Source organism: Corvus moneduloides, chromosome 3, assembly GCF_009650955.1.
Source record: "Corvus moneduloides isolate bCorMon1 chromosome 3, bCorMon1.pri, whole genome shotgun sequence".
Classification (NCBI taxonomy): domain Eukaryota; kingdom Metazoa; phylum Chordata; class Aves; order Passeriformes; family Corvidae; genus Corvus; species Corvus moneduloides.
Genome location: NC_045478.1, coordinates 10,109,603 through 10,128,901, shown reverse-complemented (window position 1 = coordinate 10,128,901; position 19,299 = coordinate 10,109,603). Strand labels below are relative to the sequence as shown.

The window sequence follows — 19,299 nt, the reverse complement described above, 5'->3', positions numbered from 1 at the left end:
GAGCAGGAATAGGTATTTGTCACAGAAAAGCCTCTGAGTAATACAGAGCCTCTCAAAGAATTAACACATGTAGCTAAAGGAGAAGCATTTCACATATTCACTTAAATATGCATTGGTGAACACTTCTCAGATTACACATTCTTCTGAAAATTCATCCGATGTGCAATCACTTACCATTATTGGGTGAATTATTAGCAATGTCCAAGGATTTTTTGAAGGAAGCAACAACTGCATCACTGCTATGTTTTGTAGATATCAAGTCCCTTGGGCCTTCTTCCATTCTTGTTTGCAAACCTTGCTGGGGCTTAATTGAAACAATGTGCTTCACTAAGCATATGAGTTAAACAAAGCATAGGCAATTACAAAATATGAGAGAAAATGTCATTATTGTGGGGCATTTAAAGGAACTGCAGGACAAATTAATTTTTACATGATTAGAATATTTTGCCATGTTATCTACCTACCTCTTATTTATTTGTTTTAGAGGGGATTAAAGTGTTGAAATTATCTTTCATTACCATTTTTCCCCTTGCTTCCCCCAGTGAACAGAGGAACAGCAAGAAATACTGAGATGAAAGTACTGTCATTGTATAGTGACACTGAAGATGCACCCAGTGACTGCTAAAAGTGACTAGAGTCCACAGAAAGACTGGAGGTAGCACAAGGAGTGTGATGAGCAACTTTGTGGATCTGGCTTCACAAGTAATTTCATTTTTTATGTACATCTGAAGGACGACCATGCACAGCAGCATTTGGGGCACCAGACACCAGCATTTGGGGCTGACATGCAACATGAGCTTCTTCTGGCCCATCATAAACATGTCAGAAGAAGCAATGCTGTCCTGAGGAGTCTGAACAGCACTGTTAAGATTATTCATTAAGGTACCTACGAAGCTAAACCAACTAATTGGTTGTGCAAGAGAGTGGCGTGACAGCACTCTGGGAACTGATAGGATATCTTAATGATTATGTGGATTGTGGTCAGTGAGGTAGTTAAAACATTTCCCTTAAAATGGGAGCATCAGGAGATCCGGGAGCAAAATTGTCCCAAGGATCATAAGAGACCACAGTGGGTGTGAGGGGAAGACAAATTATTAAAAAAAAAAAAAGGGAAGGGGAGGGGAAGGGGAGGGGAAGGGGAGGGGAAGGAAAGTGGAGGGGAGGGGGGAAGGGGAGGGGAGGGAAGGGAAAAGGGGAAAGAAAAAAGTAGCTATACATGTCCAGAAAAACATATTCTGTGACAAGTGAATGAAATACAATTTGGATATTTTGGGAGGTCCCTCCCCATTTCTCATTTAACTGAGCGCCAAGGACATCACAGGCAAGGACTAGTCCAAAACCCAATAAACACTCTGTTCCTTTGCACTTCCCATCCCAAATGAACTGACATTGTCTACAGCCTTCCTCTGTTTCACTCTGAGACATTTTTCTCTCAATAGGCTTTTTACTGGTATAACAGTGGCCTCGTTTTATCTTCACTGACTTTTGGGAACCACCTTTTCATTACTGTTAATATCTCTGGGTGACCTTCAGCTATAGATGAAACACAGGCCAATTGTACATTAAATTTAGAGTGCATCTGGCTTTAATCATGGACGAAAAATTGTTTGGGCAGATGCATTCCAAGTTTAGTGCACAACATTCTGTACTGCAAAATCAAAGTGTTGTGAAAATATGTTAGAGAATACCATGTTGCAAAACTCCACTGTTCACTGTACTCATAACTTCTTTTCATGGGGAGAAAAGAGAAGAGAAAGCCAGAAGACAGAGGAAGAAAAGTCTCCCTTAGATTATCCTAACAGAGAAGAATCCCCCTCTGCTTGTGGAAAACCAAACACTACTCTTGAAATACAAAATACTCACATGCCTCAGTCCAGCTCCACCCCTTGCTTCCTTCACTTCCATTTTCTTCTTCTTCCACTGTGTTTTGCTTTCGAGCCCAGAAAGGCAGAAACGGATGCCTGCTTTGTCTTTTGGCAAATCCTGAAAGCATCAGAGATTTTGTAAGATGAGTCCTGGGACAGCTAATTTTGTTTTTTTCAGGAAGACTGATTACCTCCAGGAGTGTGTGCTAACAGTGTACAAGCAGGGCTGTCTCTCTGGATAAGGTGCACACCTCAGCTCTTTGCAAAAAGCTCAGCATGCTCTTCCCACTCCTGCCTGAGGGGAATATTTCCGTGGGCTTCCAGAAAGCATTTAAACAGCAAGACTTCTGCTTCTACATCTCCACCCAAGATACCACTGTATCACTGTCACCAAACCGTCTTATCAGCAAACTTAAATATGTCCCGCCTGCCCAAGATGCTGTGAAGGCTCTGTCAGCTCTTGACTCCACACCTCTTTTAAGGCCTGATTATTTGAGAAGGTCAGCAGCAGTAGGGTGCAAACAGCCAGGATTTGCTGCTTAGGACAGCAATACCACCTGGATGATGAACTCTCAGAACCAGCCAACTCTCCCCGAGCCATCTCATGCATCCTGCAAGTGTGTCCCCCAGCTCCCGCTATCTCACACAGATCAGGCAGTGACCATGCCAGGCACTTCCTCCTGTCATGAGAAGGCCTCCACAACCAAAGGAGCCTGGCTCCAGGGCTGGAGACCCCAGCCTGGATGAGTCTGACCCCAGTGGAGCAGGTCTCCCTTGGCCATCAACGCCACTCTCCTCACCTTCTTCTCATCCCTCTTCTGATGCTCCTCATCTCCAGTCCAGTTTCCCCACTCTTCCGTGGGAGCCTTCCAGTCAGAGTCCAGATCAATCACTGAAGGGTCACCTATTAGGGCAAGCAGACAAATGAGTTACGTTCAAATCCATACTACTTTCCAGCCTCACATGAGTAGCACAAATGCTGCAAAAATACCTTCCTGCTCGTCGTCTTCCTGCTTGACCGTGTGATGTCTGGATGTGCATGTGTGCACATCTTAAATGCATTAAAACATTTACAAATTTATTTTTAAAATGTATTAAGACGTATACATTGACTGCCAATTCACAATTAGTGACTGCACTCTTCAGGACAGGAGAAAAATTGAAGAAGGGCAGAAAAGCACATACAGAAACAAAAGCCCTTCCAGCCCGCACTTCAAGAAAGCAAGCTTTACAGAACTAATAGTGTATCTTGTCAAACATCTCCTTTTAATTTTATGGAGAAGGATTGAGGCATATCCAGAAAACACTGGTAACAATGTCCATGTTATTAATTGTTGTCTTCCCTGATGGGGGAGACACCAGGAGAAAAAAGGAGTCGAATGGGACTTCATGCTTCTCAGTCTCCAGATAGGTGTTTATTAATTCTTATCTAAGGCGTACAAGCCACTGCCATGGCCAGACATAGCACAGAGCAGAGAATGCAGCAAGAAGACAACTCACCAAGATTTCACAGCCTTTTTAAGGTAAATTACCCAATGAAGACTTAAAACGCAAGGTATTTTCACTTTTTTACCAATGTCCAACAAGTTCCTAAATCACGTAGACAGAAACTGTGGAATTTTGTATCCAATCATCCCAGACCACTATTGCTGCAAAATATGGAGTTAGTGAAGAAGGAGAAAGAAGGTTTTAACTACAACTTATCTTCCATTTTGAGGTTTTCTACTTTTACCTATTTACTATGCAAATAGACCTAAAAACTCTAAATTTTTCACCCTGTGATAATCTCACATAGTATTCTATCACCTAATTCACACCATTGTAGATTCAAATTCTTCCCAGAGGCTAGGCAAATTTTCCCATGGACAAAGGCCAAAACCAGTGTTGTTCAGGGGGGTAAAAGTCTTCAAAACAGGCAGAGAAATATTCTCTGCATTCTGGGTTCCCACACACTGGCAGACACAGCAGGCTCTTCCATTCACTGCAACACACCATCCTCTGGGCGATTATTTGTAAGGAAGAGTAATATCAGCAAAGGATTTGTGCATTTGTTATTGCTCTCACTGGTGTTTTCTTTCTTACAAAAAATAGAACCAAGTACATTCTCAACTTCACCATGCTTTTCTATTTTCTTTTCTTGAATGTAAGCCAGAATAGCACCATCCCAGCACTGTTTTCCAAACCTCCCTAAGATGCAACTCTAAATAGGCACGAAATAGGTATCACCTACCCAGCATCAATTCTGATCATTTCATGGGAGCTGGGCAAAAAGCTTTTCAAAATCTTTTAGTTTTCTCTATCTTTCAGCATCTGGTACCTTTGAAAATCTGGCTGCAAGCCCTCAGCTGCCTCTCCTCACAGCACTGGCAAACTGTGCTCAGGCAAGAAAGCAAAACAGACCAGTTTAATTCCTTCACCCAAACTGAATGAGGCGCAAAAAAGCAGATAAATCGGCATAAGATGTTGAAAGGACTACTCGATTACTTTTTAACAATTTGAATGTAACAATCTTAAGTCTTATCCTAGCAGGAAGAAAGACTTTAAAAACATAACATATAATAATAACTCTTGGCTGATTACTTCTCTTAAAAAAAAAAAATTCCAAGCTGGATGGAAAAACTTCTACTTGAAGCAGGGCCAAAACCAAAAGCATGCTGGGAATGATAAAAGAAAACTCTTTCCAGAATGTTGCTCTGACCAGTTTACTGCCAAATGTAATAAACATGATTATAAACATTGTTTAAGTTTCTCAGTTTAAAATCCATGCCCTCTATATAGACAATGTCTTTCCTTCTTCAAAAGGGAAAGGAACAGCTAATTTTGAATGCATTCTCTGATAAAATTCCAGTCCAAAACAGAATTCAATCTCCTGAGATGCAAGGCAGCAGCTCTGCTGATGGATGCTCTTGTGGGTGTGCAAGCAAAACAGACCATAGCTTAACAAATGGAAAGCCACAACTGTTGTTTTCACCTTTTTAACTTCTGATATCTCAAAAAGTGCATTTGTCTGTATACTTCTAAACATGAAAATAGTTTTGATGGCAAACTGCTTGCAATGGGCTTACATTAATGCTTCACCCTTATCACATGTGGGCATGAAGCAGCTAAACAGCGGTGACTCTGCCTCATCTCAGAATTACTCTTTGCAAAGCATTGTGTCCCAGGGGTGTTAAAAATCAACTCAGACTAAAGTTAAGGGAGGTATAAGATTCTTTATAATTTGCTGGATTTGATGGGGAAATCAGATTAAATGTACTTTTCCCAAAGCTCTGTCTTAAAATCTCTTCTCTTGTGTAGCATATTTCTCTTCTACAGTGACATCTCCCACAGTGTCGTTAAACTTTGAATGCTCTCTAGTATTTTTAAATCAGCAACTGATTCTCCTTGGGTCATCAAGCCTCTCACAGGCTAAAACTGATCAGAAGTTTCTGTGAACATAAACACTAAAAGGAATGTACCATGCAGCAGCATGTCCCCCTATTCCCCATGTGTGTTTAGCCCTGACAGAGGTGATACCCCTGACAGAGGTGATATCTCTCTCAGCACCAGTACAGACCAACATCTTGGCAATTCCTTCTGTTCATTTTGACAAAAGTAATGCTGTTAAATGTCATTTTCCAACTAAGTTCTTGCTTGCAAGCCACCTCAGTCCTCCAGCAAACTCCACCCAGACACATCTGTACTTTTCTGTTGGCAGCAAACATTTGCAGTGTGCATTTCAAGGCCAAGGTAGTTTCCATGTACCCCATGAAATGAAAACACTTTTAGATCCTGAAAGGCCCAACATTGAAGGTGTCTTCAGAAACTGGGGAGGCTGCCAGCAGCTCTGCAGGCAGAAAGTCCATCCCAGCACCAACTACCTAAATGCCCCTGGTCTCCAATCTCTCTCCTGTGTAATGAGGAGGAGCAGATGGCTGCACCCTGGGGGCTGTTGGGGAGCAGGCAAACAGGGCCCCACAGCAGCAGGATCTGGTCAAAGGGGACAGTCAGCAAGTTCCCTGTGCCTGCTGATAGATAGGGTGGAGTACAGGCTGAACCTAATTATCTGGCCTGGAAAACGAAACTGGAAAGTACTGCAGAAAAACTCAGTCTGTGTCACCGAGAAGGGGATTAAAAATTTTCTAATCCAGAGTTGTACATTTGGTTTCTATCTACCAGTATCTCTCTTGGCATGCTGTCCCTCAATATGGGCAGCAGAAACCTAAGGGAGGTTCATCTGGCAGGGCAAACCTCTCAGGAGGTTGCATATTGTCCATGGCATTGAGCTTTTCTGTGGCTGCTGTAGAAAACCCATCCCTTTGCAAAGGGCAGTTGACTGAGTAATGAACATACACCCAAATCCTTGCCAAGTCATCACTTGTAGACCAAGTGTAATACATCCAGTTGAAATGGGTCGAAAATTTCCAGTCTAAAGCTTGCATTTCTGTGTTACAGGTCAAAATTATTGCCACCAATAGCTGGGTGAAGGAATCCCTTATTTTGCACCTTCCTTCAGCATAACTCAGTAGAGGCAAAATAGCAAATAAACCCCAGACTGAAGACTTCTTTTAATGGATAAAAGCTACTGATTCCCATAAAACAAAGGAATTAAAATTGATTTTAACCCTGGAACAGAAGGAAGGTTGGGAGTCAGGAGACATAGGATCAGGAGACATGGGCGTTTTTTTAAGGCTCTGGAGAAAATTTGCATTGGCAGTCAAGAAGGACTCATTAGGAAGACGCCAAAACACAGGTAAAAAGTGACTCTCATGGTCGTGAGACGTTGCATTTGCAAAGCAGCATGTGGGATTTCTGAGATTGCACTGTGCTATTGCCAAAGCGCAGGTCCACTTCACTTGGAAGCAGATGCATGGGATAAAATTAGTATTCCCTTGCCTTAGAACCAGGCACAAGTGCTCTAAAACAGCCCAGCCGGCCTCACTGTGTGGGTTACATGTTTTATAACAGCAAAACCAGCCACAGCTTGAGATGCATTCTGTGGGACAGCAAAGCTGAAGTATATAAATGTCACCAAACGGGCAGTGGCAGATATGTGGCATAGGTATATAAAGGGAGTACTGGGAAACACATGCAAGTAAAGCTTCCAAGGCAGAGGCAGGAGGATCAAGAACAACCCTGCAGAAGAAGCAGGAAAGGTGCCTGGCAAAAGCAGAGCATTTTCCGGGCTCAAACATAAAGTGAATTATGCCAGGACCAGAAGAGGTTCGCCCCCCTTTCTTTCTCTTTGTGACAGGAATGAAAGGTGGGTAAACACTAATGATGAGCAGGGAAAAATGATGATGAAAAACTTTGGGGCCCCCTTCCCTTGTGGAAGAGTCCTGGCCACCTCAGCCTGCTGGTGAGGACAGGGACTAATGGGACAGCAGCCATCAGTGCTGACCATGTGGCTTCAACTCCAGGACACTGAATGCCCCCAGCTGACAAAGGCTTAGATTGCTACGGATTAATTGTTTGAATATGCAGAGACAATAACTGATGACAGAATGAGAATTTCAGAATCAATGAGGTTGGAAGAGGCCTCTGGAGATTGTCTAGTCCCACCCCACACCTTACAGACGGCTCAGCTACAGCAGGTTTCTCAGGAATGTAGCAATCAGGGTTTTGAATATTTTGAAGGGTGGAAAGTCTGCAGACTTTGTGGGCAAACAGTTCTGTTGCCTGACCACTCTCACCATAAAAAAAAAGCTTTCACTTATGGATAAGTGGAAATTCACTTCTTATCCATTGCCTCTTCCCCACTGTCTGGGCTGACCATATGCAACAACCCTATGCTCATACACAGGCATGGCTGGACCTGCTCCAGTATATCGCTGACTGGCTTGTACTGGGGAGCCCAGAAATGGACACAGAACTCCAGATATGACAATAATTAAGAATTAACCATGAGCAGCATGTATCATTAGTGAATGTCAACACAGCAGTGCGTTATTTGGAAACCAGCCAGACTGATAGACTTTTAAATATTCCAAAAGTGACTGCCCAGTTCCCTTTACACTAACTCCCTCTATCCTCTATGTATATATGCTTTCAGTTGTGCCAACACTCACGCCTCAAGGCTTTTGTAAGTGCGGGTGTTATTATTGTTGGTACTTCACAAAGATAACCCCCATGTGAGGCAGGGAGCCAGCCAAGGCAGCTCCAGCAGCAGGAGCAGAGGCAGGAGGCCAGCATGCAGCTCCTTCGGTTGTACCAGCCTGGCACAGAACAAAGAGACTCATTACATGTACTGCTCTGGATTTGATAAAATGACCCCAGCTCATATTTAGGCTATGAATGGTATTTTTTTTTTTTAGTTCCCAAGCCTGCAAGAGCTAATAGGCCATGTTTAACTGTCTAAGAGCTCATTTTGCCTGCAGCGCTGACCTTAATGCCAGCCATTACCTCATCTAAATTCAGGGAATACATGTTCATGACATGGCTCTCCCCTGCATCAATATCAAGGCTGATGATTCAAAGGCAAAAAAAAAAAACAGGACAAAAAAGCAAGCTGTAAGACAGACAGAATCCTCCAAAAACTTCTCCTCTGATATTTGCAGAAGGAAGCTGCTGAGCTTGCTCCCATAGTTCTACTCTGAGGCAGATATGGAACTCCAAAAGCAGAGCCCTGTCTGCAACTGCAGATCAAGCCCAGAGTGTGCCAAGTCTGACATGTGCTAAGTGCAGTGCAAGGGAACGCTGCTGAAGAGCTGCCCACACTGCCTCCCTCCATCCCACGTGGGCACGACGGGCTCCAAAGTTGGAAGGGGCCAGGAACCCTTTGCAGCAACGCAGGGGTAAAGAAACACAGCACCAAGGGAAGGGAATGCTGAGGGTTGGGGGTTTAGTTTTTATTCTTTTTAAAGCAAACTGTGCTATTTATAAAATCACGGCCAAAATGATGCATTTGCTGCAGAGCTTCAGTTACCGCTGGGCAGAGAAGCAAGACAACCACAATCTTTTCTCCTTAATGCATTCCACCCCTCTGGGTTCTCCTGCAGTTAGGCAATCAGAGCAGCTAGAGCACGAAGAGGTTTGCTCAGCTCATCAGCCATCATTCCTGCAAGAGCAGGGAAAGGCCTCCCAACAACAGGGGTATATACAGATACTTCACTCAATCCTGACCAAAAGGTTGAGAGAAAAGGTCATCTAATACCCACACTGTTCATGTCAAATTATTCGAGCCACTCAGGACCCATGCTTGTCTTTCTTTTAAAACTAAAAAAAAACCCATTACCAGTTATAGAAAGACTGAAATCCTGATTGCCACAGGTCACTGGAGTTGAATTCTGCATCCGGGTTCAGGGCATTTCCAAGGAAATTTAAAGTTTTGGCAAAGGTACACAGAGCTCGAGAAAGCACCCTGTCCTCCCATGGCTCTCCCCCAGACACTTCACCGAGCCCAGGCTGTGGCTGCCTGGAAAAGTCCCACTCAGCTCCACCTTTCCACACAACAGCGGGAGGGAGGGAAACACAGTGCTTCGGTTATGAAAACCAAACACAACTTTGAACTCGTTTCACAGATTCAGTAATCTGAGCTGACTGCTAACACGTGGGGCTTTTTGAAACACAGAGCCCATCCTGCTGCTTCTGGCTCAGGAAGTCCCTGACCCACTCTCTGCAGGGTGTGGGGAGGGATTGCCCTGTGCTTGCCCCTGTTTCCTGTGCTTATCTACTCGCAGCTGATAGCCGTGCAACTGCTGGAGAGAGGACACACGGAGCCTGCAGACAGCCTCCCTGCTGCTGCTCAGGAAATCTAATTACACTTTGCACCGGCATGTATGCACCAAAACAGACTGTATCTACTGCATTATTTGTTTGCCTTCCAAGGAAAAACATAAATAAAATGCACTTTCTTGCCTTTCTCAAGGGTCCCATTTGGACAATGGCTGCCCTGACCAAGCTCACAGCAGTTCTGGGCACCTGCCCAAAACCAGAACCATACTGGATTTCTCCCTGACCAGCAAGTGAGCCACATGGGAAGTGGACCCTGATGTCTGAGGCTTAGGGAATGGACTGAAGAGAGTTCCTGCATTAGTGCACTTGTCTGTCTACAGAAAAAGGGCAAAGAGACGTACCCTGTCCCTGCCACGCATCATCTGCTGGGAGGAAAGTTGAGCTGCCATGGCAACAGCATCTGGAAGGACTGTCCTCAGATGATTTACTCTTCACGTTATCTACACATAGGAAAGCATCTTCATTAAAAAATTAAATCAAAAAAAGCCCAAATCCCAAACCTAAAATATAATCACATAGGTATATTCACATTATTAAAACCAATTAATCATGCCCCTGTCTGCTTGCTATGTCACAATGCCAGGATGTTGTGTAATTTAAGCCACACATTAATCTATGCTTCTCATCACAGTGTATTTATTCACAAAGGCTGGATGAGGACACTACATGTGTAACTTATTAGAAACAACTCACTCAGGAGTGGCTACACTAACAATATTCAGAAATGTAAACTTCTGGCATGTCCCTGTTGGGGACCTAAGGAAGGAGCTGTAGTTCCTGCAGAACAAAAGCTGCATCCAGAATATCCAGCTCCAACTTCCACTACCTTAAGTGAGAAGGCTTCAGCTCAAGCTAACAGAAATCCATAATTACCAAATTAATTGCTCCATGAAAGAAAACAGGTAAGTGTGCTGCTGGAGGAAAAAGAAAAAGTTGTTTTGATGATTACTTTCAGTAACTAAAGCAACCAGTAGGATTCACATACCTCCCACAATGACTCCCCTTAGCCACTTTCTAAGGCCTGTATATAACAGACTAGGGTTTTCTTCACATCTTTCATAAATCAGGAGGTTTTTTTCACATCTCTGATTTTTCTTTTCTTCCTTTTACCTAGTGAACTCTATGGTTTATGCAGTTGTGTATCAGTTCGATTTTTTGCTGCATAAATGCAGATGTTAACATGTATTTCTCCCTGTTGAGTACTTGTAGATTAGGAACTGCTTGAATCCGCTGACAAAGTGTCAGAAAATAGATGGTTAAATATGGCATATATTATATTAATTGCCTTATCTGGCCTTGGAAGCTAGTTTCAGCATTCTGGCTAACACCACACACGCTGTTTTGTGCACAGATGTCTATCTATATGTATCTATGCTTGTCTTTAGCATCTCTAAGAGATTCAGGATCAGATTTTGCACTCATCATCCAGCTAACCTTTCAGTCAAATGTGAGTTGCTGGTAGGCAGGGAATGTATGAACCAGGGGCGCTTGGAGTCAATCAGTGAGGACTGACAGTTGCAAAGATGCAAAGTGAAAGCCAGAATTGAGGCTTAACTCAATGCAAAGCACAGAGATGCTCCATCCTTCTCAAGGCCACGCATGGAGAGGCTCAAGCTGAAAATCCCTCGCTGTGCTGGATGGGAAGCTGCTGGCTAGGCAGCCTTTCCAAGCTGCACATTCACTCCCTCCCTCAGTCTGAAATTCTCTGAATTTGTTGGTTGTCAGAACACAACAGAAACCTTCTGTGTGAGTCAACCTAACAAAGAATCTGCAGGGGAGGCAATATTTTTTTTTATTTATTCCCGGATGAGAACACAAGTTTGGAAAGCACTCAATAAAAGGTTCTGATGTCACTCCCTAAAACACTGGTGTGCTGGATTGCAGATGCAAGCAAGCTCTGCAAGGGAGAGTGACTAATGAGATGTGGCTCGGGGGAGAAGACTCCGGTGTGATCAGTGTGAGCCCCTTTCAGCCAAGCAGCTAAGAAAGTGGTAGAAGAATTCAGATGGAAGTACAATGAGAGGCCACTCACCTAAATCCCTGGAGAGATCTGACAATGTCCCAAAGGTCACAGGACAGGATTTTACATCTGCAATATCCCATGTTCCTGCATTTAAAATGCAAACAAACAGTAACCCAAAATCTGATATCACGTTCACAGTTTCTACCTCATGCTCCCAAGCTCATTACAGCCCTTCCATGTTCTCTCCACTCCAAGCCTGCATCCACTGCTGTTGCTAGGTAAGAATCAAGCAAGGAGAAATCACCTTTATGGACAGAGAGAGCCCAGCCCCATCACCACGTACACCTTCTCAGCCTTTCAGCATGCGTGTCACACCAGCAGAGCACTTCTCTGGACCTAAATTCCTCACTCATCTGAACTGATGTCCCCTTTATGCACTGCTGGCAGAAGTTGTGATCAGTATTGGAATTCGGCCTTTTGAAAGCATTAGAGTAAAAATGGTACTAATGTCCTCCCTCATCAACCCTATACTTTTCAAGAAAAGGACTCTAGCAGAGAAGTTGACTCATGTGAGGGCAACCTTAAGAGCATTTTCTGAATCATCAGAGTACTGGATTACTGCTACTGAAGGTGAGTCATCATGTGGCCTTATATACCATTCAATTCAGCCACCACGCTCAATTAATCACTGAGAACGTAGACAAAATCAAATGCTTTTGATTTAGGAATACCCTGCTTTATCCTGCTTTGAAACACACGGATATACCCTGCAGCCTAACTCTGACCATACTCTGTGAGCATCCTCGGAGGGCAAGGCCTTGGCTGTAAAGGACACAAACACTAAATACCTGTGGGAAGAAAACAACTTGCACCCAGCAGGTAGTCTACAACACAAGGAATTCCTGCCGTAAGTACCCCTCTTTTCACATTGCTGGGAAATAAATGACAGCTACCAGGGTCCAAGGGGGGTGAACAACACTATGTGCAGGATGGATGTCAATGGGGCTACACTCTGACGAGGACACAGCAATTTGTGAAGTTTCCCCTCGGCAATATTGGAATGTCAACACTCACCTACGTTGGAGAAAACATCGTCTTCTGACCTGGAGGGTGCTGATTCTTCCCGTAGGGCTCCTGAGCCTTTCAGCATGGTCCCACACTCCACCCTGGCAAAGAAAGCACCTTTTCCACCACCACTGGTGTCCTCTGTGAGTGGCCACACCGCTCCCTTCTCATCCCAGTTGAAGGCTGGCTCAACCGCCGAGCTACCCTGGCATGCTCTGCTGGGATCTTCTCAGGAATAAACATTACCACAGGATCATCATTATTTTTAATTACAAGTAAGAGTTTGTACAGGAGAGACAACAGAACAATGCCTGATCTAAACCCATCAGATGTTATGACTATTTCCAACTGAAATTATTTACAGATACAATGACAGTGAAGCAGAGTTCCTGGGATGGGACACTGAAGTGGAAAACAGGAAGGAAGGCCAATGTGAGAAGGAAGGCGCCACAGCAGCCTTGGGCATCCATCCCTGGAGGGGAGGCTCAAGGCCTCCAGAGTCCTGCTGGGGGCCCAGGGCATTGAAGGGAGAGAAAGAGAACAGCTGGACCTCCAAGGAAAAAGAAAGCAAACCTCTTGGATGTTGGTAGTTCAAGGCTGCTAGAGAAATCAGTGCCAGGCAAATGAATATTTTTAAAAGTGACAGTTATGTCCAACATTTTTGTTCCAAAGGACTTCTAAAGTGTTTTATGACTCCAGCCTTCAGAATAGCAAAGCATTTTTGGGAGCTCTGGTGAAGAGGAGACCACTGCTGACATCAACTCCACCTTCATACACCTTAATGCTGATGCTACTGTTTCTCCCCTGGCAGGGAACATCAACCAGCACTCAGCAGGGTTAGGGCTTCTTCCTAGAAGATCAGATCTCGCTACTCTGTGAATGCCCATGCTAACATGATCACTGGGTTCAGCATCCTGCACAGCCCAGGCTGCAGGATTGCACCAAGGACTTCTGGTACTTCAAATGAGACTTGGTGAACTGAGCCCCCTTTCCTGGGTCAGCAAAGCCCTCAACACCTGCATGACCTTAGGGTTAAACCCTGTGGGGTTCTGCATGTGCAGCTGGCACCACTGATGACAACAGGCCAACTTACATGAAGAAAGAAATGTGGACCTATTCACTTTGCTGGAGAGAAAGTGGAGACCTCAGCACCTCTAGCCTTTAAAGACCCTTGATAAACCAAGAGTTAAAAATCTAAACTCTTGATATTTAACTCTAGATAATCCAAATTATAAAGTGGTCCCAAGGTGCCTGTATATTTTTCTATTAAAATTTCCTGTTCCCTTACCCTTCAATTTTAATAGAGCATCTGAGAGCACTTTAAGAGCCTTATTGCAGACAGTGCACTAACTCACACATGTATCCGGTTACATCTCCCAATCCAGCTACCTCTCTCCAACATCCAAACTCCTACCTTAGCTTCTAAATTACTCTACTATAATAAAGGTTATTTTGATCATTTTATCACAGATAATGAAAATGCTTAAATAAATGACCTTTTCAACATATAACATGATTAGTAGAAATGTATATAGGCATAAGTGCACGGCAGACACCTTGAAATCCCTGGAGGAAAAATGTGCAGCGAGCACAAAGTGTTGTTTCATTTTATCTCATTAGGGTAAGAGTATATTCCTGCTATAGTTCTTCAGTCTAGTGGACTAAAGAACCTGTTTGAGCAAATTGCATGTGTTTTTATACGTCCATTATCAAAAAACTTCTTCTGTCAAGTCACGCAGACGGAACTAGCCCACGTGACACCAAGCCTTTAGCAGATCTCAGATCTAACAGACATCTGCTTTCAAAGTCCTGTGGGTAATGCTGTGTGTTTTAGTGAGAGCATGGAATAAAAGGCAAGCTCCCAAGTAAAAGCTCCCAAAGCTGTATTTTCTTAAGTAAATAGCCTCAGTAAGTGCATGGATTTTGCTGCCAAATGACAGAGCAAACAGAAAGATGCTGGTGTGTAAGGAGGGATAACAAACCCAGCCAGATCAGGTGTGTGAACTGAGCCTGTACATTTACCTTTTTGTTTCAGCCTTTCCTTCCTTAAGTGTCTCTTTTCGCGGCTGCTGATCTTGGTCTGCCAAACTCCTACAACACAGAGAAAAGTTAATTTTTAAGCTATCAAAGAACTTTCTTCATTGCCTTTACTGCTTAGTAAGTATTTCTGTGGCAAAGGGTGATCTGTGTGCAGCCTTTGCATCCTCTGCAGAAAAGCATTACATAAGAAATCCCCATCACAAACCTGTCTGTCATGTCCTGACTCATGTAACTGTGCATATTCTTCTGTCCTGTGTGTCAGCCTGATGTGACACCCGTTCCCTTGAGGGATGTCACAGCAGAGCATCAACCACCTTGTATGTCTGACAGTGGGGAGAAGTTGATGAAAATCTTAACCATTAAATAAGGCTTCAATTTACAGGGTTCCTCTAGCCCTGAACCTACCCTAAGACTTGTTCTGCAATGTGGGCACCCTCTCTCACTCAGATGGTTTACACACACATTCACTCACACCCATGGGTCCACATCCTTTCTCCATCCAGGCTCTCCATGACCCAAGAAGTCAGAGGAGGTGCTGGCAAAAATGGTTAATGAAGGAAAAAACACAGCCCCTGAAGCTGACCAAGACACTTCCTTTCTCTGAAGCATCCCTGAAGAACACGTGAAGCATCCCCAAGAAACACATGAAGGAGTTCAGCTGGCTCAGCCATTCAAAAAACTACAGATCCATTTGAAGAAAGCCTCTGCTGTGTTGCCTTCTCCCCCAGCAGCCTGACAGGCCCCGGGAAGGACTCTGGTCCAACAGCAGTGAGGGCTTCTCTTGCTCTCACCCTAATCACATTGTAATCTTTTAAGCCCAGAAAAGCTTAGAATTTGTTGTTTTCAATATAACCCTTGGTGGGGAGAGGCAGAGAGGGGCTCACAGGATGCAATGTATTTTCCAGTGAAATTCTAGCTGCCTGAGCCTTGCTGGCCTCTGCCAGATTTCTCTGCAGATCTGTTTGCAAACAAAAGTCTTGTCTCTGCTCACAGGTGTGCTAGAAGTTGGCTGTGAATTGCCCCAGCACCTTTACCAGCCTCAGTCATGGGCAAAACAACATGCTGCTCCATCTGTGTGGAGGCCACAGGATTAGGGTAAGAGCACAAAGAAGGACCCCGCTGACCACTGGGCCTCTGGCCACTTCAGAGATCCTTCCTCACCTGCAGATTTGCCCCCCCTGTGTAGGCAGTCAGGACCTGGGGAGTGTGGCAGGAAAGCGCATGGCCTATGTCAGAGACTGAAATGTTATGGTTTATGGTTTAAACATCTTTATGAAGGACTTCCGCCCATTACAGAAAAAGTGTATAATGAAGCTGCACCACCGAAGGCCACCCTGGATGGGCCTCCTGACTGAAACCCTGAACTTCGAGTTAAACGCCTAAGGCAACTTGAGATAAGGAAAGTGACACTATTGTTCAAAGCATCTGGAAGAGCATCCATGGCAGGGCCCAGACCACCACCTTCCGTGGAGGCCACAGCCCCAGGTTTATCTGCTGCCAGGCTTGCACAGACCCTGCACCAAAGAGGGAGGAGGAGAGATTGTGGGCGTGTGGCACAGGCTCTGGTCAGGGGCAGTGAACACCCATCCTCTGCTGCGCAGACCAGCTGAGCTGTGGGGCCCTTCACCCCAGGAAAGCCGCATCTATGGGACATCCATGTGAGGGACAGCAGAGGGGGTGCCATGGCCCATCAAAGGTTCCCCCCCCAAAGGGGTCCCCAGACCCTGCATCAGAGCACTGCACATGATGCAACAAATCCACAGTGTTGCAAGGGAGAGTGTCAAACCTGCTCCTCTCAGGGGAGGTACCTGGGTGTTCCCACCTGGCCCAAACAGGATTCTATACTTTTAGGTGAGGGACCCTCACCACCAAGAAGACCATATGGAGGGAAGCCACAAGACATTGTTGGAACCCATAGAGGGGTGATGTGTTTCTACTTAATCTTTGTCACTCTCCCTGTCCCCCCCCCCACACCTCTTTCTTTCTTTCTATCTTTTCTCCTTCTTCTCTTTGCCTTTTTTACTGTTAAATAAAACATATAATTTTTTTGGTATCAACATCTAACCTCGTTTGGTTTTAATCATATTTTTGGGTATATTCAAATCTTTCAAAATTCAACCCATTTTATTCAGAGTGTTAGCTCTCTTTACTCCTCTGTAATTAGACCAGATTGCAACAGCCCCTGTCCATGTAGTTACACGTAGGAAGGAGCAGGTGATAGAAATAACTCTCAAACTGGCAGCTTTTCCTACTAACACAGAACTCTAGAATAGTAGAGAAGACCTCCCTCTTGACATATTTTATCCCATGTTACTATTTGGTCATATGCATTAGATAACAGAAGAATCTGATCTTTTGTTACCTTCCTCCTCTTGCAGTTTGTCTTTTTCCACAGAAAGCGGATCTTTTGGCACTTCCTTGTCCGAGCACTGGGTTTTCCTCTTCTTCTTAGGCTACAGTATTCATGAGATACACGGCAGAAAGATAAAACAAGTATTTGTTACATTTCATCCAGAAGAAAAAAAGTCAGGGCAGTAGTTTCAAAATGGAGGCAACTCATGATACTCAGAAAGAGCAGGGGACTGCTGGATTCTTTAAGTGTGTGCAAAAGCCTTCCTGAGCAGATTTAATTGCAAACTCCAAACAAATAAATGCTATTGCTTTGGACCTACAAATCTTATCTGCTAGATTAGAAAGTTCACATTTTAATTCAGGTGCCTGCTCTATAGTAAGATTTGCATTCATCGTTCTTAAGTCCTAATGTTCTTCCTGTGAAGGAGGAAAGTCTAAAGTATTTACCCACTTTAAAATCCAGAATGCTGAAATCAAGAGTTAGGATCCTGTCAATGCTTTATAAAAACCCCCAACCCCTCACACACACACACACACTACCCCCCAAACCATGGAACAGACTGTTTTTAATGAAGGCATCTGTAGTTTACACTAATCTGAAAGGGCACAGGAGTAGCTGAGGCCATTTTCATACAGCTTGATGAAACAGGAGTGCTAACCTTAAACCATCAATTTTGAATGCTCTAGTTTAAACACAGTGGTTCTTGACTTTTCCAAGGTGGGAAACCCCTGCCAGAAACACAGGCTCGGGGGCTGCTCCTCACTCAGAATCACAAAATCACAGAATGGCTTGGCAGACACCCGAAAGATCATTCAGTTCCAACCCCCTACCATGGGTAGGGATGCATTCCACTAGACCAGGCTGCTCAAAGCCCCGTCCAGCCTGGCCTTGAACACAAGGGGCAGCCACAGCTTCTCTGGGCAACTTGTAAAACTTGCTGCAAAGACTTGGAAGCTCTTTAAAGCATCGACCTCTTCCTCCACATCTGTACAAGTGCTCAATGCCCCCTTAAAGACACCCAAGGAAATGTCCCTGTTGGAGCTGGAACAGAAATACAGGAGATCCCAGCACCCACTTCTGGGCTTGGATGATGAGACCATCTCCCTTGTGGTGGCAGTGACAAGCACTACAGTGTGACTGTGCCAGAAAATTACGTGGTCTGATATTCCTAAGTCATCTCTTAAGTGCAGCAAACCCAGGAAGAACAAATTACCTTAAAAAAAGAGCATTCTTAAAACAACTGTCTCTTGAAAGACAATACATAAACTCTAAAACTCTTTCTGGTACCTTGAGGAGCTTTTTCTCTCTGATGTTGACTGATGTGATAAGATGGCCATTCACTGGAACCTAGGAGATGGACAATAAAAAAATGCATTATAGTACATATACATGCATGTGTGTGTATGTGTAAATATAAATATAAATATATTTATTTCAATACCTCCCTGTAATACATTTAATAGTCTGAAAGATACAGCTAAGTAACCCCCCTGTATGAATCTGGGCTAGAATTTGTGGCCTTGTTCCAACTGGAGTAATTTATTTCAAATTAATTAGTGTATGCTAAGCCATTATGAATGTAAATCCAGAAACTCCACAAAGATTTATTCCAAAGCAGACATATTTGTGGTTTATCATAAGATTTGTCTAGGATCAAAGTTGTTTTTCAAATAGGGTAAGCCTGTCTTAAAAAAACAGCATAGACAGGAGAAGGCTTATTTTAATTCTTGTTTACCAGTTGGGGTGGACCTTATGTTCCCTCTCAAGTCTATCTGACCAACTAAAAGAATAGATTTTATCCTACCTAGATCCTGTAAAGTGAACATTAAATGTTTAAGGACTTTCCAAATTATAGTTTGATTATTGTATCAGCTGTCTCAGAATCCCCCAGCAATTGCCAGCCACCAGCTACAGAGATGGGAGGGTGTAAATCTGCAGCTGAGACAGCAAGGGCTGTGCCAGCAAGGGCCACTGCACACTGTGCAGAGCCAGCAGCATCCAAGACAGGGCAGAAGCTCTCTCCACAGGTGCCTCTGTTTCCCCCTGACAGACACAGGACCTCATTGCTGGATGTATGGCACTTCTCTGCCTTACCCAGGTTGCTGTCCTTGTGCAGTGCAGCCACTGCTCAGCACTGCCCAGGCTTCCTTCAGCCCATCAGACCTGTTGGGCTGGCCAGCTGATCCCACAGCTCCCAGCAGGGAGCCTGACCCAGGCTGTCACCCAAATCCCTGATCCATCCTCCTCCACCTGGGGCTAAGGCATCCCTGGCAGGTGAAGGCAGCCCTGCCCAGAGCAAA

At 44.3% G+C, this 19,299-nt stretch overlaps 1 protein-coding gene across 1 annotated transcript in view; it reads right to left on the bottom strand.

Annotated features, from left to right (window-relative positions):
• The window catches only part of LOC116442265 (protein LYRIC-like), a 32,163-nt gene that overhangs the window by 2,466 nt on the left and 10,398 nt on the right, over positions 1 to 19,299 (bottom strand). The window contains exons 3-11 of the mRNA XM_032105093.1: positions 18,287 to 18,346; positions 17,009 to 17,099; positions 14,629 to 14,697; positions 12,616 to 12,831; positions 11,611 to 11,685; positions 9,920 to 10,018; positions 2,666 to 2,769; positions 1,864 to 1,983; positions 175 to 304 (exon numbers count right to left, since the gene is read on the bottom strand). Of these exons, the coding sequence (XP_031960984.1) occupies positions 175 to 304; positions 1,864 to 1,983; positions 2,666 to 2,769; positions 9,920 to 10,018; positions 11,611 to 11,685; positions 12,616 to 12,831; positions 14,629 to 14,697; positions 17,009 to 17,099; positions 18,287 to 18,346 (964 nt within the window). The remainder of the gene's footprint in view (positions 1 to 174; positions 305 to 1,863; positions 1,984 to 2,665; positions 2,770 to 9,919; positions 10,019 to 11,610; positions 11,686 to 12,615; positions 12,832 to 14,628; positions 14,698 to 17,008; positions 17,100 to 18,286; positions 18,347 to 19,299) is intronic.